The sequence below is a fragment of the Chiloscyllium plagiosum genome, unplaced genomic scaffold, assembly GCF_037043375.1.
Source record: "Chiloscyllium plagiosum isolate Xiang-an unplaced genomic scaffold, Cpla_swu_hap1 HiC_scaffold_4, whole genome shotgun sequence".
NCBI lineage: Eukaryota > Metazoa > Chordata > Chondrichthyes > Orectolobiformes > Hemiscylliidae > Chiloscyllium > Chiloscyllium plagiosum.
In genome coordinates this window covers 131422628-131449686 of record NW_028270142.1, presented here as the reverse complement: position 1 = coordinate 131449686, position 27059 = coordinate 131422628, and the positions used below count along the sequence as shown (strand labels likewise).

At 41.0% G+C, this 27059-nt stretch overlaps 2 protein-coding genes and 1 long non-coding RNA gene across 10 annotated transcripts in view; 1 reads left to right on the top strand and 2 right to left on the bottom strand.

Moving 5' to 3' along the window:
* Positions 1–1262, bottom strand: part of twsg1a (twisted gastrulation BMP signaling modulator 1a) — a 40092-nt gene extending 38830 nt beyond the window's left edge. Inside the window, exons 1-2 of one of the 2 annotated variants that reach the window (XM_087986697.1) lie at positions 1196–1262; positions 335–501 (exon numbers count right to left, since the gene is read on the bottom strand). In XM_087986697.1, the coding sequence (XP_087842823.1) occupies positions 335–501; positions 1196–1262 (234 nt within the window). Of the gene's footprint in view, positions 1–334; positions 502–967; positions 986–1195 lie in introns of those variants that run through there. The other variant, XM_087986698.1, reaches the window with a different exon arrangement.
* Positions 1–22661, top strand: part of LOC148150487 (uncharacterized) — a 70199-nt gene extending 47538 nt beyond the window's left edge. The window contains exon 3 of the long non-coding RNA XR_015757050.1: positions 22335–22661. This is a non-coding gene — a long non-coding RNA (uncharacterized LOC148150487). The remainder of the gene's footprint in view (positions 1–22334) is intronic.
* ankrd12 (ankyrin repeat domain 12) overlaps positions 9885–27059 on the bottom strand; it is a 178080-nt gene continuing 160905 nt past the window's right edge. For all 7 annotated transcript variants that reach the window (XM_087986690.1, XM_087986687.1, XM_087986692.1 and 4 more), the window contains 4 exons: positions 19333–19431; positions 18198–18341; positions 17996–18091; positions 9885–12708 (listed from right to left, as the gene is read on the bottom strand). In XM_087986690.1, the coding sequence (XP_087842816.1) occupies positions 12523–12708; positions 17996–18091; positions 18198–18341; positions 19333–19431 (525 nt within the window). In that variant the 3' untranslated portion in view covers positions 9885–12522. The remainder of the gene's footprint in view (positions 12709–17995; positions 18092–18197; positions 18342–19332; positions 19432–27059) is intronic.

Here is a 27059-nt window from a genome sequence, read left to right as displayed (position 1 = left end):
TTTCCTCTGGTGCTCCAGTTTCCTCCCACATTCCAGAAACGTGCAGGTTAGGTGAACTGGCCATGCTAAATTGCCCACGGTGTTCAGGGATGTGTGGGTTGGGTGCATTAGTCAGAGGTAAATATAGGATAATAGGATAGGGGAATGAGTCTGGGTGGGTTACCCATTGGAGGGTCTGGGTGGACTTGTTGGGCCGAAGGGCTTGTTTCCACACTGTAGGTATTCTATGATTCCGAATCTAGAACACAAGCCAGTTGGGGTTTAAGCTGAAGATGAATGGACTGTAATGTAATTGTGATCCTGCCTTTCACACGGATTTATTATTTCACCTTACCTGGATAAGGCACTTGCTCACATCACTTGCACACAAAGCCTTATTACATGCACTGGCACTAGTGACCCAACAAGCAAAGAAAACTGTAGCAATGGTGGGTACCACAGTGTATCGGGACTTCATCTTTCTCAGGTGAGGCTCTTGACGTCTGGGACTGCCAAGCTGCACTGGAAGGAAACACAGGAAAGTTATTTTTTTAAAAAAGGGCAAAGAATTTAATCGTATCTTTACTTCGTAGAATCCCTGCTGTGTGAAAGCAGGCCATTCAGCCCATTAAGTCCGCATTGTAGCCCTGACTTAGGCCATTAAAAAAAAACACTGGGCAGGCTCTGGGGAGTCAGAAGGCGAGTTACCCGCTGTGTTGGGGAAAGTAGGAGGAGGGTGCTAAGGGTTTGGATTTTTTTGGGGTGCGGAGGTGGGGTATTTGGTTAGTTTTATTTCACTGGAAGGTACTTTTCCTTCAAACAAACATTGAGGGAAGCAGAGACCGAAAAGGATCGAGCAGGAGGGTCAGATCTAAAAGGATCGAGCAGATTCCGAGGTAAATGTCGCGACTTCCATTGTTTCCAAAAGGAATGAGATGAAGTGAGAAACAGGAGAGGGTAAGAGGCCGGGATTTAAAACCACACTCACTGCGGCCTCACCAGAGAGAGAAAAAAAAAACAAAACCTCGATCCGTTCGAGAGAAACTCCAACAAAAAAACAAACAAAAGTTGGAGCAGAGTTTCGGAAACTCCGCCAAAGCGGACACCGCGAGGCGACTTTCACTGTCTCCATATCCCACCCCCACAGCCGGAATAAACAAAACCATCCTCCTCCAACACAACACCCCCACTCCCCCCTAAACCTCCCCTCACTCACCGCGCGCTGCAGCTCGGCCACCGGCTCCGATAGGGATCCGACCGCGTCCCGTCCTGTCCCGCCCCATGTGTCCCTCACCCTCCCCTCTCCTCCTCTCCCCGCCCTCTCTCCACCCACTCTCACTCTCCCCTCCCTCACACGACTTCCCCATCCCCTGTTCCCTGCCGTCTCCCCTCACCACCCCTCCCACACAACCCCATCTTAGCTCCCAACCCCTTCCCCATCCACGTCCCCCGTCACTGCTCCTCTCCTCCTCATCCTGCACCCCTCCGCTCTTCTCCCCCTCATCCTGCACCCCTCTGCTCCTCTCCCCCTCATCCTGCTCCTCTCCCCCTCATCCTGCACCCCTCTGCTCCTCTCCCCCTCATCCTGCACCCCTCTGATCCTCTCCCCACATCCTGCACCCCTCCGTTCCTCTCCCCCTCATCCTGCACCCCTCCCCTCCTCTCCCCCTCATCCTTCACCCCTCCGTTCCTCTCCCCCTCATCCTGCGCCCCTCTGCTCCTCTCCCCCTCATCCTGCACCCCTCCTTCTCTCCCCCTCATCCTGCACCCCTCCTCCTCTCCCCTAGTACGTTTTTCATCATGCCTATGATAGAGTCATTGAGTCACACAGCACGGAAACAGACCATTCGGTCCAACTAGTCCATGCTGACCATGTTCCCAAACTAAACTGATCCTACTTATGTTTGGCCTGGATACCTCCAAATGTTTCCTGATGAAGAGCTCCAGCCTGAAATGTCGATTTCCTGCACCTCGGATGCTGCCTGACCTGCTGTGCTTTTCCAGCACCATACTCTCAACTACCTCCAAATCTTTCCTATTCAGGTACATATCCAAATGTCTTTTAAATGTTGTAATTGCATCCACCACTTCCTCTGGCAGTTCATCTGACCCACTAACCATTCTCTGTCCTCTCACCTTAAAAATATGCCCCAAGTTTTGAACTTCCCAGTTTTGTTATTCATCTTATCTATGCCCCTCATGATGTTATAAATCTCTAAAAGGTCACTCCTCAACCTTCTGCGCTTCAGTGAGAAAAGTCCCAGCCTATTTTTATAACACAAATCATCAATTCCCGGCAATATCTTGGTAAACCTTTTCTGAAACCTCTCCAGTTTAATAATATACTTTCTACAACAGGACGACAAGAACTGCACACAGTACTGCATAACGTCACTCAATGTGAAGTCCCAACTCCTATACCCAATGGTCTGAGCAATGAAGGCAAGCATGTTAATGCCTTCTTAACCACCCTGTCGACCTGTGATGCAAATTTCAAAGAATTATATATTTGAACCCCTAGGGCCCTCTGTTCTACAACACCACCAAAGGCCCTACCATTAATTGTATATATTCTGCCCTTTTTTTGTTTTACCAACTTGCAATACCTTGTATTAATCCAAACTAAACTACATCTGGCACTCCTCAGCCCTTTGACCAAATTGATCAAGATCTCTTTGTAATCTTAGATAACCGCTGTCACTGTGCACTATACCGGAAATTTGGGTCATCTACAAACTTACTAACCATGCCACCAATAGTCTCATCCAAATCATTTTATATATAAATGACAAATAAAAGTGGACCTAGTACCGATCCCTGTGGAACACTGCTGGTCACAGGACTCCAGTTTGAAAAACAACACTCCACCACCACTCTCTATCTTCTACTGTAAAGCCAATTTTGCATCTGATTGCCAAGCTCATCCTGTTGAGATCGAACTTTACTAATTAGTCTACCATGTGGAACTTTATCAAAGGCTTTACTGAAGTCCAAGTAAATAACGTCTACCTCTCTGCCCTCATTAACCTTTTTCATTACTTCCTCAAAAAATTCAATCACATTTGTAAGACACCATTTCCCTCGCACAAAACCATGCTGACTATCCCTAATCATTTCTTGCCTCTCCAAATGCATATAAAACCGATCTTTCAGAATCCTCTCCAACAACTTACCCACCACCCATGTCAGCCTCATAGGTCTATAATTCCCAGGATTCTCCTTACAATCTTTCTTAAATAAAGGCATATTAGCCACCCTCCAGTCCTCCAGCACCTCACCTGTGGTTATAGATGATACAAATATTTCTGCTATGGGCTCCACAAATTCTTCCATAACTTCCCACACCGTCCTGGGATATACTTGATCAGATGCTGGAGATTTATCCACCTTCATGTTTTCTAAGACCTCCAGGTATTGCCCATCCCTAGCTGTCCTTGAAAAGGTGGTGGTGAGCTGCTTTCTTGAAGTGTTGCTTTAATTGGGGTGTAGGTACGTCAACAATGCTGTTGGGAAAGGAGTTGAGGTTTTCCTGAAACCATCATCCAGGTTGGAGAGCAAAGACAGGTTAGGCCTGTATTCATTAGTGTTTTGAAGAACAAGAGGTAATCTTATTAAGTAAGATCCTGTGGGGACTTGACAGTGGACGCCTGACACAATGGATGCTGAAGGGATGCTTTCCTTTTTGGGAAAAGACTGGATCTATGGATCACAAATAAAAAATATTTTTTTCTGTGGGGATCCAAGATGGCGGTGATCTAGGAGAATCACGTTGCAGAGCTCCACACTGTAGCACAAGCGGGACGAACGTTTAACCTGGGAAACATGAGGTCAGCAGATGCTGGAGATCAGAGTTGAGAGTGTGTTGCTGGAAAAGCACTGCAGGTCAGGCAGCATCCGAGGAGCAGGAGAATTGACGTTTCGGGCCGGAGCCCTCATCAGGAACTTTTAACTGCCCAACCTGGACCATCGCGATATCCTGGGACTCTGGAAAGGTTGTGGAGTCCCAAGGAAGTCAACTTACCTGGGTTTTCGCCATCCAGGAATGTCAAAGAAGGGAGGAGGAGCATATGAGGCCAGGCCTATGGCCCAACCTGCAGGAGCCTCGGACTCGATTACTTAACATGCCCTGATGAAGGAGCTCCCAAAACTTCACGAGATGTTGGGTAAGCAGATAGAGGAGAGACTGGCCCTAATCTCTAACATGCTGCAAAAGCATGAACAGCAGCTGGGAGACTTGGAAAAAAGGATGGATGAGGTAAAACACAGAGTCACAGTGGTGGAAGCTGATACTAGTTCCTCCAAGGATAGGATCCAAACCCTGGTGATGCAGGTCCATAATTTGCTTGACCAGGTTGATGATCTCGAGAACAGAGGCAGGAGAAAAAATATTCGGATCGTCGGTCTGCCACAGCGTAAGGAAGGTGAGCGGCCGACGGAATTTATTGAGGAGTAGTTGCCGAAATTCCTTAACTTGGAGGCTGGGATGAGAGGTGTGAAGATCGAGGGAGCTCACCGGGTCACAGCGCAAAGGTCAGGTCCGGGTCAATGCCCTCGTCCTATCTTGGTGCAGTTTCATCATTATAGACATAAGGAGAGAATCATAGAAGCTTCCAGAATCCAGGGGAATGATCTGAAGGCCCTAATTTACAAGGGCTGTAAGATCATGTTCTTCCAGGACTTCTCAATGGCAGTGATGCAGAAAAGAAAATCTTACGACAGTGTCAAGAGAAGACTGAGGGAACTTGGGATCCAGTACTCTCTAAGGTATCCGACGATGCTTCGAATCACCTTAGGTAGATCCGTACATCTCTTTGACACATTGGATAAGGCAAGACAATTTGTGGACAAATTAACTTAATCTGGACAATTGAGTATATACAAATTGTAGTGTTGTTTGAGTATGCCTTTGTTTTTTCTTTAAAAAGCAGAGGAAGTCAGGTTGGAGCTTTCTTTTCCTATTTTTTATTAGTAACAATCTGGTCTAAACTATGTACAGAGGCGGTTGGGATACGTACTTTCAACTAAACTATACCAAAGGATGGGTGGGGTATTTACCCTTTTTTTTTCAAAATCTCTTTATTCACGTTGCTATTCCATGGTGTATTTTCTTTCTTGTCTGCTTGTGTTTGAGGTGCGGCTCTAGCTAGGAGGAGGGAAAATGGTTGAGCTGGCTGGATGCCTACTTACGGGCAGTTGACAGCTGGTTCAGGTATTTAAATGCCTGGGCTGCAGTCTTGGCAGTGGGATGGGAAATTGGGTTTTGGGACAGGTAGTTGCCCCCTTTGGGCAGGGGGTGAGTTCCCCTATTTGGCGTCGTTGGCGCTTTATATGTTGGTTTGCTTTTTGGTTTTTGTTGTATATAATCTTTGATAGCTTTGTAGGATTGTTAACTGTTGTGGATTTAGTTTATGTATGATTTGGAGATGCTGGTGTGGACTGGGGTGTACAAAGTTAAAAATCACACAACACCAGGTTATAGTCCAACAGGTTTAATTGGAAGCACACTAGCTTTCTCACTTTCTCACACTCACAACCCCCAACACAGACAGACAGACACACACACACAGACAAAGACTCACATGCACACATATATTTTGTGGGGTGAATTTGTACTTTTAGGGTTACATTGTACTTTGCTCAAAAACTGCATGCATTCATGTAGAACTCTGAGCTCAAAAACTGCATGAATTCATGTAAAACTCCGTTATCTCACTTTTTAGATTAGAATCAATCTAAACATCATGGCATAGACAGAGAACACAGGGAGCCAACACCTTCAACATATTGTCTAGCTATCACCATTGTTAACAGCTAACCCGAGAATGCAACTTTTTTAAAAAAAGGTTTTGTGATTTACACATGAAAGAAGTGAAACTATCATGGTATTCTAACAGATGAAATGCTTAACAATCAATTTTTCAATGTATAATTTCAGTTACATCACACTGTAAATTTTTGCTGTAAATTCTGTGTTAGGATTGAGCCCTTCACTATCACCTGGTGAAGGAGCAATGCTCCGAAAGCTAGTATGCTTCCAATTAAACCTGTTGGACTATAACCTAGTGTTGTGTGATTTTTAACTTAGTTTATGTAGTTTTTATGTTCGATGGATCTTGCAACAATAAGGCTCGGTGATTTGTGATTGGAGTTCCTCCTCTCTGGCATTTAAATGTTACCGCAAAAGGTTATGGCTAATGACTTTATTAAATGGTGTACCTGGAACATCAAGGGGAGTCACTCACCAATTAAGAGGAAGAAGGTACTTTCAAGTCTTAAAAAGGAGTGGATATTGCTTTGTTGCAGGAGACACACTTGGATGATAGGGAGCATTTGAAACTACAGCAGAATGGCTTTGATCGGGTTTACTTTTCATCTTTTAATGCCAGATATAGGGGAATGGCTATATTGTTTAGGAGGAATCTCCCATTTAAGTTACTGGAGTGTGATTAAAACACATACGGGAGGTTTGTAATTCTTAAAGCTTTGTTAAACAGAGAAGAATATGGTGTTTTAAATGCTTATTGCCCTTCAACCCATCTCCTCAAATTTCTGATTGATACATTCTCTAAATTGATCAGTCTGAAGCCCCAGCATATCATTATAGAGGGAGATTTTAATTGTCTTGTGAATCCCATGGTAGTTAGATTGCCCAAAGGCCCCCCGATACCCTTTGTACAAACTAAACAATTAAAGGATTTGTGTGTGGACTTAGGGTTGGTCTCCACCCTTCAGGCAGGGATTTTACATTTTTTTGCAATCCACACAGATGTCACAGCAGGATTGATTTTTTTCTGACCCCCGTGGCAACCCTGGACTTGATGGCATCTTGTACGTTTGGTAATATTACCATCTCTGATCACGCTCCAGTGTAGCTGTTGGTTAAGATTAAGGATGTCACAGTGTGTTCGAGGCACTAGCGAATGGATCTCTTTATCCTCAAGGCTAATAGGTTTGTGGAGTACTTCTCTAGGGAATTTCAGGTGTTACGAGACATTACATTAGATTAGATTACTTATAGTGTGGAAACAGGCCCTTCGGCCCAACAAGTCCACACTGACCCGCCGAAGCGCAACCCACCCAGACCCATTCCCCTACATCTACTCCTTCACCTAATACTACGGGCAATTTAGCATGACCAATTCACCTAACTCCGCATTTTTGGACTGTGGGAGGAAACTGGAGCACCCAGAGGAAACCCACACAGGCACGGGGAGAATGTGCAAACTTCACACAGTCAGTCGCCTGAGGCGGGAATTGAACCCAGATCTCTGGTGCTGTGAGGCAGCAGTGCTAACCACTGTGCCACCGTGCTGCCCATCCTTCCTTGAGGAAACTGCCAAAGCCTATGCCAAGGGGTTATTTATTCCCTACTCTGCTAGCAGGAAGCAGCAGAAGGATGAGCAGCAACATCTCCTCAAAGCACGGTTGAAGGCAGCCAAGAAGGCTTACTATGACAAGCCCTCGTTGGTCAAGCTACAGAGGATTATGGTGCTGCCGTCTGCATTGAATTGCATGCTCACGCCGACAGCAAGAAGGAGCTTACTTTTGCAAAGCAATGAGCATGGTGACAGGCCAGGCAAATGCTTAGCACATTTCACCAGGAAAAGGAGTGCCCCTCAAACCATCACAGCGATTAGGAAGGGCCTGGGAACCTAACAGGAGACTCCAAAAAGATTAATGTGGCATTCCAGAGATTTTACTCTAAGTTATACCAATCTGAGGGTTGTGAGGAGGGACGGGCCAACTGCTGGTGGCAGTGGTTAGCACTTCTGCCTCTCAGCACCAGAGACTCGGGTTTAATTTCCACCTCGGACAACTGTGTGGAGTTTGCAAATTCTCCCAGTGTCTGTGTGGGTTTCCTCCCACAGTCCAAAAATGTGCAGATTAGGTGAATTGGCTATGCTAAATTGCCAGTAGCGTTAGGTGTAGGGGAATGGGTATGGGTAGGTTGCTGTTTGGAGGGTCGGTTTGGACTTGTTGGGCCGAAGGGCCTGTTCCTACACTAAGTAATCTAAATCTAAAAATATTAGGGAATGTTATTGTAAGGGAGTTCCAGGATTTTAACACACTGGCACTGAAGGTACAATGATACATTTCCAAATCTGGATGGCAAGTGGGTTGGAGGAAAACTTGCAGGTGATGACATTCCCATGCTGCCCTTATCCTTCCAGATGGTAGTAGTTGTGGGTTTGCTGTGCATGTTGTAAATTATGCAAATTGCTAGTGTCAATGGAGGAAATGAATAAATGTTTATGGATGTAGTGCCAATCAAATTGGCTGCATTGACCTGCATATTATCAACTTCATTTTGTTGTATCTACACTCAACCAGGCAAGTGCAGAATATTCTGTTGCGCACCTGACTTGTAGACGACGGACAGGAGGGGATGTTTTTGTTCTTAGCTTCTAACCTGCTCTTATTGTCACTACTTATATGGCTAGGCCAGTTTGGTTTCTGGTCAACAGTCAATACAAAGGCTACACACAGATCGAGGGAGCTTTTTTTCCATGCAGTCAGATAGGAATCCTTTTAATATGTTTACCACAGCACTATATATGAATTCTTCTAATTAGGTTTCTAAGAAATTTGGGATATCATGTTCAAGGACTTTGGAAAAGAAAAAAAAAGCTTGGAAATGGGGCATCAGTGGGGTCGAATTAGTTTTATTCATGGATATTTGTCAGATTATAAATAAATGTTCATTACTCTTCCTGATAACAGCCTCATATCAGCTTTTTCTCAATGAATGATCAGCAGTATATATCTTTTAAAAGGATAGCATGGGAGTTGCCAGAAAACTTTGTTTTACATTAAGTGCATTCTTGCATACCATCTCGGGATTGTGTAATTTGGAGTGGAGGGGGATAGATAAACCAACCTGTGATGCTCCACTACATATTCTTAAAGCCATGACCAGTTATATAAAGCTACAAATTAGTTATTCAGTTTAATTAAATGCAAATTGTCATTCTGACATACGTCACTTGGGTAATGTTTTTATTTAAACGTAGACATCCTTGTAAGCTGGACTGGAATCAATCTGAAGTTCAAAGAATTAAATCATGAACCTGCCATATTACAGGATTTAAACCTTAATTTCATTTACGTTCCCACATCTTTATACATAAATGAATCTTCCATGATGGTGCTCATGATAAACTTGTTTTCAAGCCAAAAGAAATAACTTGTATAGATTTTGAATGTTTTATGTTGCCGCTAAAATATGTATTCCTTCAATAGGTACAGTAATATATTTTTGAAACCAGTCTAGATCAATTAGAGCTAACATGTCATTCTTGTACAAGTGTCTGAACAAAACGTTGTTAATTAGAAGATAAAGTAAGCATTTAGTTCATATGGGGATTAATGAACACTGCTGTTAGGAAGAGAAGCAAGCTATTTAAGCTTCTCAAACCTGTTTCACCATGCAATGAGGTCATGGCAGATCAATGACATAACTCAATTTTTTTTTGATAATTGATATCTGTAGGTGTTTAATTTAAGATACTACGGATGCTTGGAAATAAAAACAAAAACTGCTGGAACCATCCAGTTCTTAAATGGAAACTAGAGGATGATTAAATGGCTGGAAATGCTAGAAAGGGAGAAAAGGGAAATAAGACCTGAAGAAGTGCTTGGGATTAGAAGGCTCCTGCCAGAGGAAGATGCACCCACTAGTTGAATAGTCTGTTGCCATTTGTTATTTCTATACAAAATTTTTATATTTATTAGATAAGAGATTATGAATAACAGCACAAAGTTTATGCAAGAAGACACATTTTTGGCCAGTTAAGCCATTTTTTTTGATGATTCCCCCAGATTTAACTGCAGTTAAAAAGGTTTTCTTCTGGCTAAAACAAATTCAAAAACAGACAATGAAACAAATCTCATTCCAATTGCACAACTGTAGATACAACTCCATTTAATTAACATGACCATTAAAATTTATTTAACAATATATTTACATATATTTACATAATAATCAACAGGTAAATATTAAAATAAACAATTTACACTTTTGGAACTATAATTGAAAAAGCATTTGTGCTGAAAAAATAGGTTCTGCTGCAGATTTTTCTTCAGGGTGTAGGGAAAGAGGTGGAGAAGAACATGACACTGAAGATAATCTGGTAATGCATGCATTGCATTGTAACTGTAAGTTCAAACAACTGCTGCAATGTAAAAAAAGCAAACCCAAACACATGCCTAACAAACAAGGTCAAACCACAGCACACTACAATCAATATAAAACCAACTATCAATTGCAACTTTGGTCCATTGAAACATTAGACAATTAATGAGCTATACAATCAAAATAACTATATAATTTTCTTTGTACATTTTTAAACAATATTGTTAAATACAATGTTATTTACAACTGCGGGATGATATGTATAAAATAACTTATTTTTAAAAAAAGACAAAATAATACATCTGTGCAGAATTCCCCCCCTGCCCCAAAACAAAAGAATCTGTACAATATTTAAGATCAGAACAGATAACTGTGAAATGAAAAAGATGGGAATATTCTTTTGTTGCTAATTTGTCTGTTCATTTTAAAATTAAACTAAGTCTTCTTCAGAGTACAGTGCTTGCCTCTTCACGGCAGTAAAGCAATAAAAGCCCCAAGATGTTTTTTCTTAGGGTACAACTGTCCATTGGGAAAGAGTGTCCCTGTATGTACTTGGGAGCCAGGCAATTGACTATAAAGAGGAACAGTATAAGAATCACAGAGACGAGGGAGGGGAAAACGTAAGCAAGTCTACTAAGCTGCTTCTATATTGCTTTAGTTTGCGGTCAATGCCACTAGCTCCTTGTATGTAGGTCTTGTGCGGTGGCATTATCAGATTCATTAAGACCAACGATAGAGAACATTTTTAATACCAAGTCTTCCTAGCTGCAACCGTATCAAATATTGTAATTATCTTGGTGCTGATACTGGCTGTACAAAACTTACACATTAAGAATTGGTGGCTTTAGTTCAGTGTTAAACAGATGTAAAGGCAGCTTTAAAGAACCTCCAGTTTTTATCTTAAAGCCGCTTCAATTTCTGAGAATGATAGGTCTTAGAAGACATCAAGATTGTCATGAACCCAGAATGAGGGTTGTTTCAGCAGTATAGCAAACTACACTCAGCCCTGTACACCTCCAGCCACTGACTTTTCAAGTTTAGCCAACGGAGCATGGTAAATCTCAAAGCCTTCTGACTGAAGGTGGAGAGAAAAGCTGGCTCAAGATCAGAACTTGAACTTGTACCTTGCACTTAATGGACCCAATCTAGTTGGTATGAAAATGTTCAAAAAAAGTGATAGTGAACAAAGTGGCAGCAGCAGAAAAAAATAATGAATAGTGTTGGAAGAATGTTTTATTTTAAAATCAAAGTTCTGCAACCATAGCTGCAAAGAGAATTGGTGAGATCGGTGAATAATGATCAAAAGCAGAGCATGTCGTTCAGGAAAGGTGCATTAATCCTATTGTCCTCAATGAGCTACATGTAACTCCTGAACCCCAGAAACATTATCTCATTTGTGTTTTTTTGATGGGTGTGCTGTCTGAAGTTTCAAACTCTGGAAGTTGAAAAGGACTCAACAGTCTGGCTCGCTTATACATTCAAACATTTGATCTGTTACCATTAGCGCCTTGAGATCTAAGAAAATTAACTGAAACATTAATTGAAACTGAGTTACCTCCCCTAAAGTTCCTTCACATGCACCTATATGGCCCACAAAGACAAACAATCAGACACTCCCTCGTTTGAGAGACCTGGAAAATATTTTTCAAAAACGTTGACGAGAATAGAATCTGAAGTGCTCAAAACAATAAGGTGAATAATTTTAACAAAGTGCAAGCATGTAAACAGAGAAAGTTTTAAATACCATTAATTTTTTGAAACATTTACAAAACCTGCAAGTGCATCTTAGTTTTTGTTTTGAATTTAAAGATACTGTAAAGTATGATTTCTTTGAAATTAGGCAAATTTGATTTCTTATTAGAATGTTATCCAAAAACATCTGTATATTTCTGAAAAGCCTATGGTAGTTTTGAGCCATTGTGTAATATTATAAATGAGGCAGCACTCTACCCATGAGTGCTAATGTGAGGTTCTACTGTACCATCAATTCCTTCTTGGGGATAGAGTATCACTATGCCCCTAAAACCTTGCAGCTGCCAGCGCTGCTGGTATGAACATAACATAGCATATGCAACAAATGCCCCCAACTTGTAAACTTTAAAGAGTAGGCAGATATTAAGAGTGAATGATAACCTATTTATCAGCTATGTATACTACTGAAATGTAGTAGTGGTTTCTGGTAAACAGTGAAGGGAAGTCACAGTGCGTTAGTGCTGAATCTCACATCAATATGCAGGAAAGAACTGCACTTTTGTTGCCACAAGTACCCATATCCTCAATTCCTCACTTATCGTAAAAGTGCTCTGGCAGAAAATACACATGCCTATCTGTAACTGTCCTGTATCATTCAGCAGTGACTGTATCCAAGTCATTTTATGCACTTGCTTAAAACCTCCAAAACACATGCACAATCAGATTGGTGTCAAGTCAAAGTCGTCATTGACATCAACAAGAGGGATGTAAAACTCAGGAATCTCAAAGATGCTCAAAGATTTGTGTGAAGAAGGATCAAGCTCTTGTAGTTTAAGCTGCCATTCTAGTCTTTGCACTGCATTCATTGCTGCAGCTTCATGCTGCTGTCTCATAAGAAGACATGTCTGTAATAAAATAATAAAGTGTTAATTGCAAGGTAAAATAAAAAGGTATCATTTACACTTCCAGAGGAACCTGACGCTAACTGTTAAAGCTCAGTTGGCAGTATGCAGTCCAATGGAAAATTAATTGTGCTTAGAAAACTCATTATTGAGTGTACTTCAATAAACTTGTCAATGCTACCAAAATGTGAGAGGAGAGCTGCATCACTCTCCAGAGTTCCGACTGCAATTATGTTCAATGGTAACTTCTAATCAGAAATTGGACCTTCTCCGAAGGGAATAAAAACCTGCAGAATGATTATAATGCTTCAATTGATCAGATACACAGCAATAATAGTTAAAACTTGAAACAGGTAAAGGTTATTTAGTGCCCAGAAACACAATTACATGAGAAAATGCAATTTATGAACTCAAGAATCTTTTCAGTTAAACCCATTCCTTTCATGCTGTCTATTTAATACTGGCAGTTTATATAATGAACTAAACAGGCAAAAATAATACTAATAACTTTCAAAGTATTCTTGGCTGCTATGTGGGCAGCACTGTAAAGGCCAGCAATTGTTGCCTACCCCTAAATGCTCTTGAACTAAGTTGCCTTAGGCCATTTGTGAGGGCAGCTAACAGGCAACCTCATTGCTATGGATCAGCTGTCATGTAGGGCAGATCAGGTAGATATTAATCTCAAAAGAACATTTTACAACAGTAGTCACCATTAGAGGCTAGCTTTCAATTCCAGATTTTATTAATTGTTCAGCTGCTGTTGTGGATCTTGAAACCCCACTGTCCCCTTGCATTGCCTTGGTCCATGGATTACTAACCCAGCGACAAGCCCACTATGTCGCTATCTCACCAATCATGATATTCACTGGTTTGAAGATGAGTGAAGTATGACGTGAAAACTGATTCGCTTCAATGAACGACTAGGACATTCAGTTCACAAGAGATGAGACAGTCTCACATTTTTTTTTAGTACTGTCTCCCCAAAGATACATCATGGAATCCTCTCACTTGATGAGCACATATGCATCTCATTATCTGCCTAAGGACCCTTCAGCCTTTGGAACTCAATATGGAGTTCAATAATTTTAGGGCCTGAACACCTCCTTCCATGTCCTTACCCCAACCTCCACACCCTAGGCCTTGTCATCACATGGGCTGCCACTATAACCATTCCATTGTGAGCTACTAATGGTCCCAATTAGCAGCTATTGATTCCTCCTGACTGACCTTTCCCTATTACTTTGTCCAACTGTTGTTCTGTCTGGGCTTCATTTCCACCTATTGTTTACTTGTTCCCCACCTCGCCATCTTCAGTATATGTACCAACCTTTTCCTAGCTACAATAGGTTCTGAAGGGTCATTGGCCCCAAACATTAACTCTGCTTTTTCTCCACTGATGCTGCCAGACTGCTGTGTTTCTCCAGCAATTTGCCTTTTAGAGGGATATCCATAATAATATGTAAACATGTGTTAATTGTTCCAGTAGGCACTAAAACCCATCTCTGTTTTCAGGCTGCAGATTTTTGAGTGCTGTTAAATATACTCAATCATTCATTTGTTTGGGTACTACAACTAGTTGGTAGTCCTTCACATCCAAAAGAAATCTTCATGTAACTTCACCACTCTGTTCCAGATAAAGGTTTCCCACACCTTTCTTCAATCACTTCAGTTTTCTATTGCTGGTTTAAAGTTTTAGTATTAATTGTAAAATGTCACCAAAATCTCAAACTTCAAATTATTTACACGTACTGAATTTCCTTTACCACTTACCATTTGGAAGAGAGTGACAGGGGAATGAAATGCTAACCACAGACTTTTGAGAACTTTGGCAACTTTTGATTCCTGCCAACAGTAATGCTGCACTTATCAGATCCCAGAGTCAAGGAGCTGTTGTGGTAATATCCCTGCCTCTGAGCGAGAGAGCCTATGTTCAAGTGTCACCTGCTTCAAAAAGCTGCGTCATAACACCTCTGAAAAGGTTGATGACAAAAATGCATCTCAGACTTGGTTTTAATTGATCATAAGTTTTATTTTTCTTTTGGTTTACCATGAAGATCAGTCACAGGACATCTCACAAGAGGCTGCCAATGTACTTTCAGAAAAATAAAGTTTTACTGTAGCAAAAATGTTTGAGGAACAACGGCAGACTTTTAAGAAATGATTTAAGGGTCAAAGATATATCTAGTGATGAAGCAGAATCCTAGAAGGGGATAAGCCAACCATATAGTTAATCAGAGAAGTTAAGGATAGCATCACATTATAAGAAAAATGTGCAATTTGATAAAAAATGTGATAAGCCAGAGGATAAGGCAAGTTTTAAAAAACTAACAAAAGATGATTAAAAATTGAGGGAGAAGATAAACCCTGAAGGTAAACTTACAAGCAATATCAAGACAAACAGCTACAGCTTCTTTCAATAGATAAAAAGGAAGCAACAGACCAAAGTTAACACAAACATCTTAGCGAATGATGCTGGGGAAATAATAATGGGGAGCCAGAAAAACGGCAGACGAATTGAATAAAAACTCTGCATCAGTTTTCACAGTAGAACATTTTAGCATTCCAAATTTCTAAATAATCAAAGAGCAAAAGGAGAAGAGGAAACAAATGCAATAACTATCATGAGAGACAAAGTGGGAGGGAAAATAATGGGGCAAAAGACCATCTTGACGTGATGGTATTTATCCTTGAATATTAAACAAAGTAGCTGCAGAGATAGAGGATGCATTGGTGGTAATCTTTCAGAACTCTGGTTCTGAAGAAGTCGCAGAGGATTGGGAAAGTGCCAATGTAACACCCCGATTTAAAAAGAGAAAAATTAAATAACCAATTAGCTTAATGTCGGTCACAGGGGAATTGGTAGTTTATAATAAAGGATGTAATAGCAGAACATTTGGAAACACATAATATGATCAAGCAAAGTCAGCATGGCTTCATGAAGAATTCACGCTTGATCGTTTAATAGAATTCTTTGAGGGGTTAACAAACAGGATAAAGGGGAAACAGTGGATGTAATACATTTGCAATTTCAGAGATATTTGATGAGATTCCACACATTAGGTAACTTAATTATTAACACCATGGTGTTAGTAGTAGTATATTAACATGAATAAAGGATTGGCTGATAGACAGTTGGGATAAAGGGGACATTTTCAGGATGGCTACGTGAAACTAGTGGGAAATTGGTTATCTCAGCCGGACAGCTGGTTTGTGGTGCAGAGTGACACCAACAGCAACAGATTTTCTGTACCAGCCGAGATTACATGAAGGTCCCATCTTCTCAGCCTTGTCTGTTACGTGAGGCATGGTGACCCTCAGGGTCTAATGAGGGTGCAGCCGATGGTCCACTAGGACTATGGCAACTTAAGTTTTTTTTACAAAACCTGCAACTAGTAGCGTGCCACAGGATTTATGCTGGGTCCACAGTTACACATTATATTAATGATTTAGATGAGGAAAATGAATGTACTATAGTCATGTTTGTCGACAACATAAAAATAAATGGGAAAGCAAGCACTGAAGATGACACAAAGTCTACAGAGGAATATAGACATGTTAAACAATTGGGCAAAAACCTGGCAAATTGAATATCATGTAGAAGAATATGTGTTATTCATTTTGGCAGGAAGAATTGAAGAGTGGAATATTATTTAAATTGAAAACGACTGCAGAAAGCTAGAACACAGTGATCTGGGAATCCTTGTGCATGAATCACAGAAAGTTAGTATCCAAATTAAGTGGGTAATAGGGAAGACTAATGGAATACTGGCATTTATTTCAAATAGAATGGAGTTTTAAGTATCCAAAGCATGAGTCAGACCACAGCTGCAATATTGTGAACAGTTTTGGACCCCTCGTCTAAGGAAAGATACACTGGCATTAGAGGCAGTCCACAGAAGGTTCACTAGGTTGACACCAGGTTTGAAAGGACTGTCTTATGAGGACAGGCTGAGTAGGTTGGGTCTTACTTAATGAAATTTAAAGTATGAGGGGCAACTTTATTGAAAGATACAATAAAGGAATTAAGGGATTTGACAGGGTAGATTCAGAGAGGTTGTTTCCATCCTGGGAGAGTCGAGGTTCAGTGAGAAAAATCTTAGAATATGGGGTCATATATTTAAATAGAAGGGAGGTATAATTTCTTCGCCGACAGTAGTGAATCTGCAGAAGGGAAGGAAGATGTCAGAGATAGTCCAGGTGAACTTGAGGTCAGGGTGGAAGGTGTCATAAATTGATGAACTGTTCAACCTCCTCGTGAGAGCACAAGATGGCACCAATACAATGTAGCAGAGGAAAAGGTGGGGAAATGGTGCAGTGTCACTGTGGAAGATGGACTATTCCATGACAGAGGCAGGCATTGCTGTGGCCCATGCGGGTGCCTATGGCTACCCCTTTGGTCGGAAGAAAGTGGGAGGATTCGAAGAAGAAATTGTTGAGAGTGAGGACCAATTCAATGAGTGTGTCAGTGGAAGGGTACTGGTTGGATCGACGGGAGAAGAGAGGAAGAAACAGAGAATTGCTAGGCCTTTGTCATGCTGGATGGTCATGTACAGGGACTGGATGTCCATGGTGAAGATGAGGAATTGGGGGCCAGGGAACTGAAAGTCATGGAGGTGGTGGTCCATGAGTGGTCCCAAATGTAAGTGGGGAGATCCTGGACAAAGGGGGACAAGATGGTGTCAAGATAAGTTTGGTGAGGCAGGAGGAGACAGAGATGATGGGTCAACTGGGACCGTCAGGTTTGTGAATTCTGGGTAAGTGGTAGAACCAGGCGGTGTGGGGTCCCTGGACTATAAGGTTGGGGACTGTGGATGGGAGATCCCCTGAGGTGATGAGGTTTTGGTGGTCTGGGAGATGAGAGTTTGGTGATAAGAGGTGAGGTCATGGTCGAGGGGGCAGCAGGAGGTGGTGTCTGAGTTGGCAACTGATTAATGAGTCAGCTGTATTGTAACTCATGCTGACTACCCAACACAATGTATTTTCTGCTCGTTATGGACATTATTATGAATAGCAATACTTTATAAAAAAACTAGTTCGACATAATAGCTTCAATATAGTGAGTGTAGCAGTTCCAGGGTTCTCTCTTCAATCAAACTCTTTTTTCCTCAGCACTGGCCTGATCTTGCTTCAACTCCCCACTTTGGGTCTTAACATTTTTTTTGCACAGGATCATCCATCTCTGTTTAACTTTTATTACGGTATCATTTCTGGACCCTACTATGAACTATAAGGGACTTTCGTTGAAATGTATTTATACATCTTATTTAAATAATTGTTAAAAGAGACATACCTTTAATTTATCAAACTTATCATCTACATCCTGCAACCATGACATAAATTGACGTGCATTGAATCGATCCCTCACCGATGTTTTGTTTTCATCACCCTAAAGTGAAAATTACAATAATAATTTTTTTTCAATTGTTCAGCAGAAATAAATAAAATAAATTCTTCCTTCAAATCTCCCACCCAATAGCCCAATTGATCTTCACCTGAGGATCCTGAGGCATATTGTAAACTTCTGCATCCAGAAGCACAGTACAGGCACTAAAAGGCAAAGTTTGATTTGCTAGTGTCCTTGCTGCACGGTAATGGACTCTCAGAACCTCTTGCTCATTTGACATAATAAGCTTTTCCTGAAATTAAACACAAATAATACACTCAGTAATGTAGTTGTGTATATTTTAACCACTAGGCTTTTGAATGTACTTACTGTTGCATAATTCAACCAACATTCAAGTAGTTAGTGCAAATATCTTCAACCAATATCTGATCAGAGGGGAATTTGTTCACAGGTTTGGTAAAAGTCATAGTCTGGATCTTAAGTAGTAATAAGCTAATAGAACTCAAATGGTATTGAAGTGTAACTCAGACAGCAATTTCTGGTGAATTCACATGCTCAGTTAAACATGGAAATCAGAAAATATATTCCTAAGCTCCCCTGCATTTCCAAAGAATGCAAGATAAAGGGATACACTTACCTGGACGTAGATCTGTTTGGGCCATTTCGGGAAATACCCTCACTTGGCCTCAATGGATCTAAAAGTGAAGTTTTGTTTTTCCCCCCTCAAATGGCCTGAATAGACCCCTAGACACAATGAGTTCAGGTCTTTGGGAAAAAAAATGCTTTTAGGTCTGTTTGTGCCAAGCAAACTTTTTTCTCCCCCTCCCAAAGGAGCTGAACTCTGTGTTGATAGGCTGGTTTAGATCAATTCACGAAAAGACATTCAGATTTTAGGTCATTTCAGTTTTTAGATGTGCAGATAAAGGATACTCCACCTGCAGTTGGAGTTTTTTTTTAAAATAATACTTTCACAGATTCCTATGCACGGTGCTGCACCAAAACAGCTTTAAAATCAGACCAAGGTGCAATGCAAAAAAAATCAAGCCCCATTAATTCCTAACTCTATTGATAGGTAGATGTGAACAGCTTCAGTGCACTGACAGTATGGTAGAGTATACAGTATAACACTGCAGCAATATACAGAAATGCTGCTGTTTCTTGAAGAATCTTTAATATTTAAGGACATCATTCTAATATGGTTTTTAGCTGGCTCCCAAACAACAGACTGAAGCAGGGTTTAGCCTATCTTGTGCAAGACAAAAGAGTTTTATGGAAATATGTACCCGTTCAATACTATGTTGTAATCGAAGCTTCATTCGTATAACTTCATGTTGCCTGAAGAGTTCTTTCAGTGCTTCAGACAAAGATGGAGGAGGCGTTATCTAAAAAAAACAAGATATAACAGGAGCAATCAATATTAACGCGAAATGCTATAATTTGAAATCTTTGACAAAATCCATGAAAAAATGCCACTGCTTTACTACTTTTCTTCAAATAAATGATTTACTCTGATGATTAAACTGCTTCAAATACTAGAACCTAGTCATGAATAAAAGAGGAGCACCTTCTATATAGTTTCCCCTTGAGTTAGCTCTGAACTTAAGATTTCTCCTGTTTTCCTCTCATTTCTCCAAGTACCCTTTCCAAACTTTTTGCCCAGGAGGTCCATCTTATGCTCCCTTGTTATTTTAATACCTTCAAATCTACAAAGCAGCATGAGGCTGCACGTTGACTCAGTGTTTAGCACTGCTGCCTCTCAGCGCCAGGGACCCGGGCTCAATTCCAGCTTTGGACAACTGTCTGTGCAAACTCCACATATTCTCCCCATATCTGCGTGAGTTTCCACCCACCATCTGAAGCCGTGCAGGTTAGGTGAACTGGCCATGCTAAATTGCCCAAAGTGTTCAGGGATGTGTAGGTTTGGTGCATTAGTCAGGGGTAAGTATAGGATAATAGGGTAGGGAAATGGGTCTGGTGGGTTACTCTTTGGAGGGTCGGTGTGGACTTGTTAGGCCGAAGGGCCTGTTTCAACACTGTAGGGATTCTGTGATTCTCTGAGAACAAAACTGGGTTGGAAGGATGAGGATGATGAAGAGATGCTTCAGCATGAGCTTGATAAGTTGAATAAGTGGGCAAATGCATGTCAGATGAAGTATAACGTAGATAAATGTGATGTTATTCCCTTTAGTCACAAAAATAGGAACACTGATTGTTATTAGAATGGTGATAGACCAGGAAAGGGGAAGGAGCAAGGAGACCTAGATATCTTTGTACACTGAAAGGTTCTGGCCCGAAACGTCGATTTTCCTGCTCCTCGGATGCTGCCTGACCTGCTGCGCTTTTCTGGCAACACACACTCAACTCTGATCTCCAACATCTGCAGACCTCACTGTATCCTTGTATACCAGTCAATATGCAGGAGCACCAACTGGTGAAAGCAGCAAATGGTATGTTGGTCTTCATAACAAGAAAACTTGAGTTCAGGAGTGAGGATATCTTACTGCAATTATACAGGGCTTTGATGAGACCATGAGGAGAAAGTGAGGTCTGCAGATGCTGGAGATCAGAGCTGGAAATGTGTTACCATCCCTGGAGTATTGTGCAGTTTTGATCTCCTATCGGAGGATAATGACCTGGCTATGGAGAGAGTACAACAAAGATTTACTAGACTGGGATGGCATTTGGATTACCAAGAGCAGTTTTAGACGTCGAATCTAATGATGGATGTGCTGGCATCGAGGAGAATCCACAGGAGGTTTACACCAATGATTTCAGGTTGTGATAATACTATAGCTTTAACAGGTATATTTTGTCCTTTTTTTTGAGCAGAGTTTTTGAGCTTAAGATGATGAGCTGTCTCATCCAAGCCAACAAATAGCTTTGAGGTCTTGGGATTTTTTTTTGAAAGTTGGAACAATTGAAGCAGCATGACTGTGTGGAATAAGGCACCCATAGAACTAGGTTTTAATTTAGCTTTCAGTGGCTATTGGGGTTTTGAAATTGAGTGTGGAAATGGTTTCTGTCTCTGCTACAGCTAAAAGCTTGGGTTCCGTCTTACATGCAATTCTGACAGCAATCTATTTTACCGACTTTGCCGAGGGTATGTTTATGGGAATTTTACTATATTGGAACAGTTGCAGTGTAATACTTCAATAATCTTTTATTCTGTTAAGTTTTCCAATAGAGTTAAAGTTACACCAATTCTTCTTTCTTTTGAGCATGTTTTAAACATAGGGGAAGAATAAAATGTGCTTTGCTTAAAACAGAGTAGTTTAACCAATCAAATTAACGTGGAACACAGCACCTTATACTTCCCTTTAAATAAAACAAGAGTTGGGTCTAGACTACCTCCTTAATATATATCTCCTCGATATATTCGGAGAAGGGCTTATGCCTGAAACATCGATTCTTCTGCTCCTTGGATGCTGCCTGACATGCTGCTTTTCCAGCAACACACACTCGACTCAGATCTCCAGCATCTACAGTCCTCATTTTCTGCTATATTTGGAGGAGGTTTGGACTGGCCAATAAAAAGGGCTTTCATATAAAGGAGCAGTTGAGGACTCTAAATCTGTCCTCAATTGAGTTAAGAAAGATGAGGGGGAGGAAATTTCATTCAAACTTACAGAATACTGAAGGGCCTGGATAGAGTGAATGTGGAGATGATGTTCCCATTAATAGGAGAGACTAAGACCCAAGGGTACAGGCTCGAGTGGACGGGACAACCCTTCAGAACTGAGGTGAGGAGGAATTTCTTCAGCCTGAGGTGGTAAATCTATGGAACTCATTTCTGCAGAAGGCTGTAGACATCAAGAAATTGAGTATACTTAAGACAGAGATTGATAAGATTCTGGATTAATAAGAGGAATAAAGGTTATGGGAGAAGGAAGGAGAATGGGGTTGAGAAACATAATCAAACATGATTGTATGGAAGAGCAGAATCAATGGTTGAAAGGTCTAATTCTGCCTAATAGATCTTATGGCTTTGTGCAGGATTGAAATAGGAGACAACTCTGGATCAGTTACAACTATATTCACTGAAGCTTTGAAACCTATAAAATTCTAACAGGGTAAATGCAGAAAAGATGTTCCTGATGACCAGGGAGTGCAGAACCAAGGGACATGGTCTAAGAATACTGGTAAGCCATTTAGGACTGAGATAAGGAAACATTTCTTCAGAGTGGTAAGCCTGTGGAATTCTGTGGCAACTGCAGAGACAGGGTAAGCTGTTTCTTTGGAAACAAAGTCATATTGTATCCAAAACTTTAATTTTTTGTTTCCACAGATGCTGCCAGAACTGCACAGTTTCTCCAACACTCTTTTTATTCCAGGTCTTCAGCAACTGATTATTTCCCCTTTACTGCTAAATGGACTTTCAGAGGACAGTTAAAAGGTCAGTCACATTGCTTTGAGCCTGGCACCACATGTAGGCCAGACTAGGTAAGGATGGCACAACTCCATAGTGATATTTGAGTGAATGCCCCAGGGAATTACCTTGGGCCTCTGGATTATTAATACTCGACTGATAGTGCTACTGAACAAAAAGAATCACACATAGGCCAGATTTCTTTCCCTAAACAATATTAGTGAGCCAGATTTTCTAAAATGACGATTGTTGGTAGTTTCACCCACCATCATCTGCTGGTATCTGACATTATGCCACAGCCAGAAATGGCATTTAATACTATCTGGTGTCTCCAAGCCTTGCATTCAGTAGCCACAATATATAAAATTCACAAACATTTTGCTAATTAATTTTAATTCCTCTACAAATGAATCCCAGTGCTTTGTTAGCAATGTGCGAAATAAAAATTGAGTTTATGTCAAAAATCTTTATTCTCCACTGCTCTTTCAGTGTTCTACCCTAATTATTCAAAGGTACTGAATCACTTATTATGCCATAAACCTGAGCAGTTCTTCTCCAGTATTCCAAGTAGCCATTAGAATAACGAGGTAGAGTGGATTAATCAAATATGGTAATACCAAAAGTTGAGCAGGAAAACTGATATCAACTGGTATGCATACTCTCTTTCCAGCAGAGGGGGCATTCTCCTTGGTAATACAAGTGTTGCTGTAGGCAACCAAATCTCTTGAAATGCTATTTTGTCGAATTATCTAATTCAATATCTTGTAGCAGTTCTCTTGATACATACTTGTTTTATGAACATTAACATTTGGTAACTTCAAATTATTGTTTATATATTTATAACATGTTTAAAACAAATCTGTGCAGTTTTTTCTATTTGAGGTAATAGATTCTGAAACAAAAATAAAGATCTGCATTTTAAAAAGCACTTTCATGAACTTTTTTATTCACAATTACACGGTTGCTGCAAAGCATCAATGACTGATCTAGAAGATAATTTGCAAAGCCTGTGATCACCATAGAATATAAACAGCAGAACCAGCCCTGAATTGACTGAACAAAGTGCAAGATTTACAGAGATCCCAAAATGTTCATTTTAAATAGGCAAGTTTGAAGTAAGAATACTCTGAGGGGGCGTTTTAACTGAAAATGGAGCTTTGCTGGAGCAGAGCTCATAAGCTTTTCACTGAAGTGGAGCAGAAATTCAACAACAGGAGATCTCCAGTTAGCAATACTGGACAAGCAAGTCTCCTATCCCGTGCCCCCCCCCCCCCCCCCCCCCCCCCCCCAAATGAACGTTGGAGACATCTAGATAATTTGTTAGTCCTACAAACCCCACTCCTTAACCTTCAAGTTCTCTGACCAGAATTGAACCAGACTTTACCAACTTTGTCTTACTGTAACCGGAATTGAATCTCTGACTCTATAATCTTTTTTTATCACCAATACAAAGTACTTACACCTTCATACAACGATCCATCTCCACCCTCAGTTCTGCTGCTGCCAAAGCCTTCATCAATGCTTTTTGCCTCCCCTCCAGGTATAACTGTTGAAATGCACTCTTGGTCTCCCATCCTCCATACCATACCCTTCTACATGTATCCTAACTTATACCCTATAATCTCTTTCCAGGCTTTTGATTATTTGTCTCAACACATTTTTGTTTAATCTTGAATAATTCTTCTGAAATAAGTTTGGATGTTATATTACAATTAATGCTCCATAAACTATAAATGTAAATATTGATTTTCTCGTAAGAATGTTCTCCAACCCCTTCCTCCACCAGTGCATCCTGATTTCACTTCCCTTTCCATTCCTTTTTATTTTTCAAGTTAAAAATTAGATTCTTGAAGCCATTACTTCACACCTGTACTAATTTGCACTAATAGGATTTCAAAACACGTTAATAGATTTTGTAGCACAGAGGTATAGCAAACAGTTTCACATAACAATAGGATGCATGGTGGCTCAGCAGTTAGCACTGCTGCCACAGTGCCAGGGACCGGAGTTCAATTTCATTCTTGGGCGACTATCTGCGTGGAGTTTGCACATTTTTCCAGTATCTGCATGGGTTTCCTGCCACAATCCAAAAACATGTAGGTTATATGGATTGGCCATACTAGATTGCCTGTAGTGTCCAGGGATGTGCAGGATAGGTGGATTAGCCATGGGAAATGCAGAGTTACAGGGATAGAGTAGGGGGTGAGTTTGGATAGGATGCTCTGAGGGTTGGTGGGGACTCAATGGGCTGAATGGCCTGTTTCTACACTGCAGGGATTCTATGATTCCATGAAAGGGAAAATGCTATTTGAGAATGTTTCACATCTCTATGGGCTTTTCAGGATTTCAACAAAACAGTAACATTTGCTTTTTCTTCCACTCCAGGTGAGATGTCATATTAATGCAGCTATACCACATTTATTCATTGCACAAAAAAAATCACCGTGTCTGATGTTCATCCAGTTATACTGTCAATTAAACAAACACATGACTGCATTCAGCTTTTATGGGCAAGGAACATGCTGCAGGTATTACATGATGGGATATTTATTATTCTCTATCAATGATGCAAGTTAATAGCCCTGCTTCATCATTTGCACAAAAAGTCATTTATTGGAGAATTAAATGCCCCATAAATTGACCAGGTATCAAATTTACTTAAAATATCTTGCAGGATATCTCTGCAAGTGGTACTCAGGGTTGTGCCATCAATCACCTTCTCTCCAAAGTCACGAGGTGGGAATGTGATGATGATGATTGCTTGATGTTCAGTATCATTCGTGCCTCCTCCAATATTGAAACAATTGGAGCCTGAAGGCAGCAAACAGCTGGGTAACATTCAGATTTAGGTTGATAAGTGACAACTAACATTTGAGCCACAAATGTGCTGGGAAATGCCAACCTCCAACGAGTGAGAGTATCTGACCATCGTCCTTTGATGTTCAATTCACTGAATTGCCCTCATCATTCTCAGGGGTTAGTATTGACCAGAAACTTAACTGGGCGAGCTATAAATACTGTGGCCTCAAGAACAAGGCAGAGGCTCAGAATCCTGCCGTGAGTAACTCGCCACCTAGATGAAGGCACAAATTAGAACTGTGACGGAATACACTTTGCTTGCCTGGAGGACCTCAGTCTCAACAAGACTCAAAAAACTCATCATCTAGGGAAAAGAAGCCTGCTTGATTGGCACCTCATCTAGTATGAACATGTGATAGGAACTGGCATGGAGACCAGAGGCCAAATGGAACCAGGGAACTGGTGATGGTTGTATTTTAATTGAGGAATAATCGAGAGAACTTGACTGGGTCTATAAATACAGGGAGTAAGTAATCACTGGAGTCTTAATTAGTGGTGAGACTCTAGAAAATTGACTAGAAAAGCATATGCCTGGACTTTGTCTAACTATATTTAAACTTCCAACAAATGATTTGGATATGAACACAGGAACTACAGTTAGTAAGTTTGCAGATGACATCAAAATTAGAGGTGTAGTAGACAGTGAAAGAGGTTACCTCAGTACAACAGGATCTTGATCAGATGGGCCAATGGGTCAAGGAGTGGTCATTGAAGTTTAATTTAGATAAATGGAAGATGCTGCATTTTGGAAAGGCAAATCAGGGTAGGACTTATACACTTAATGGTAAGGTCCTGGGAAGAGTTGCTGAACAAAGACATCTTGGAGTGCAGGTTTATAGTTCCTTGAAAGTGGAATCGCAGGTAAACAGGATAGTGAAGTCAGCGTTGGCATACTTTCCTCTATTGGTCAGGGCATTGAGTACAGGAGTTGGGAGGTCAAATTGAGGCTGTACCGGGCATTGGTTAGGCCACTTTTAGAATATCGTGCGCAATTCTGGTCTCTCTATCGGAAGGATGTTGTGAAACTTAAAAGGGTTCAGAAAGATTTACTCAGATGTTGCCAGGGTTGGAGGGTTCAAGACTGAATAGGCTGGGGCTGTTTTCCCTGGACTATCAGAGGCTGAGGGATGACTTAATAGAGATTTATAAAATAATGAGGGGCATGGTTAGGGTAAATAGACAAGATCTTTTCCCTGAGGTGGGGGATTCCAGAACGAGAGAGCAGAGGTTTAGGGTGAGAGGGGAAAGATTTAAAAGGGACCTAAGGTGCAATGTTTTCATGCAGAGTGTTGTGCGTGTATGGAATGAACGACCAGAGGAAGTGATGGAGGCTGGTACAATAACATTTAAAACGCATCTGGATGGGTTAATGCATAGGAAGGTTTGAGAGAGATGTGGGCCAAGTGCTGGCAAATGAGACTAGATTAATTTAGGATATCTGGTCGGCATGGACGAGTTGGACCCAAGGGACCATTTCCAAGCTGTACATGTTCCTATTTCACCACAGGAAATGACATCACCAACCTAAGGAATGCCCCATACTGCATTCAGGGCCTTCAAAATTACAGCACAATATACTGTAGTTGTATGTTACACTACTACATTTAATAGAACATAGAACATAGAAGAATACAGCGCAGTACAGGCCCTTCGGCCCTCGATGTTGCGCCGATTCAAGCCCACCTAACCTACATTAGCCCACTATCCTCCATATGCCTATCCAATGCCCGCTTAAATGCCCATAATGAGGGAGAGTCCACCACTGCTACTGGCAGGGCATTCCAT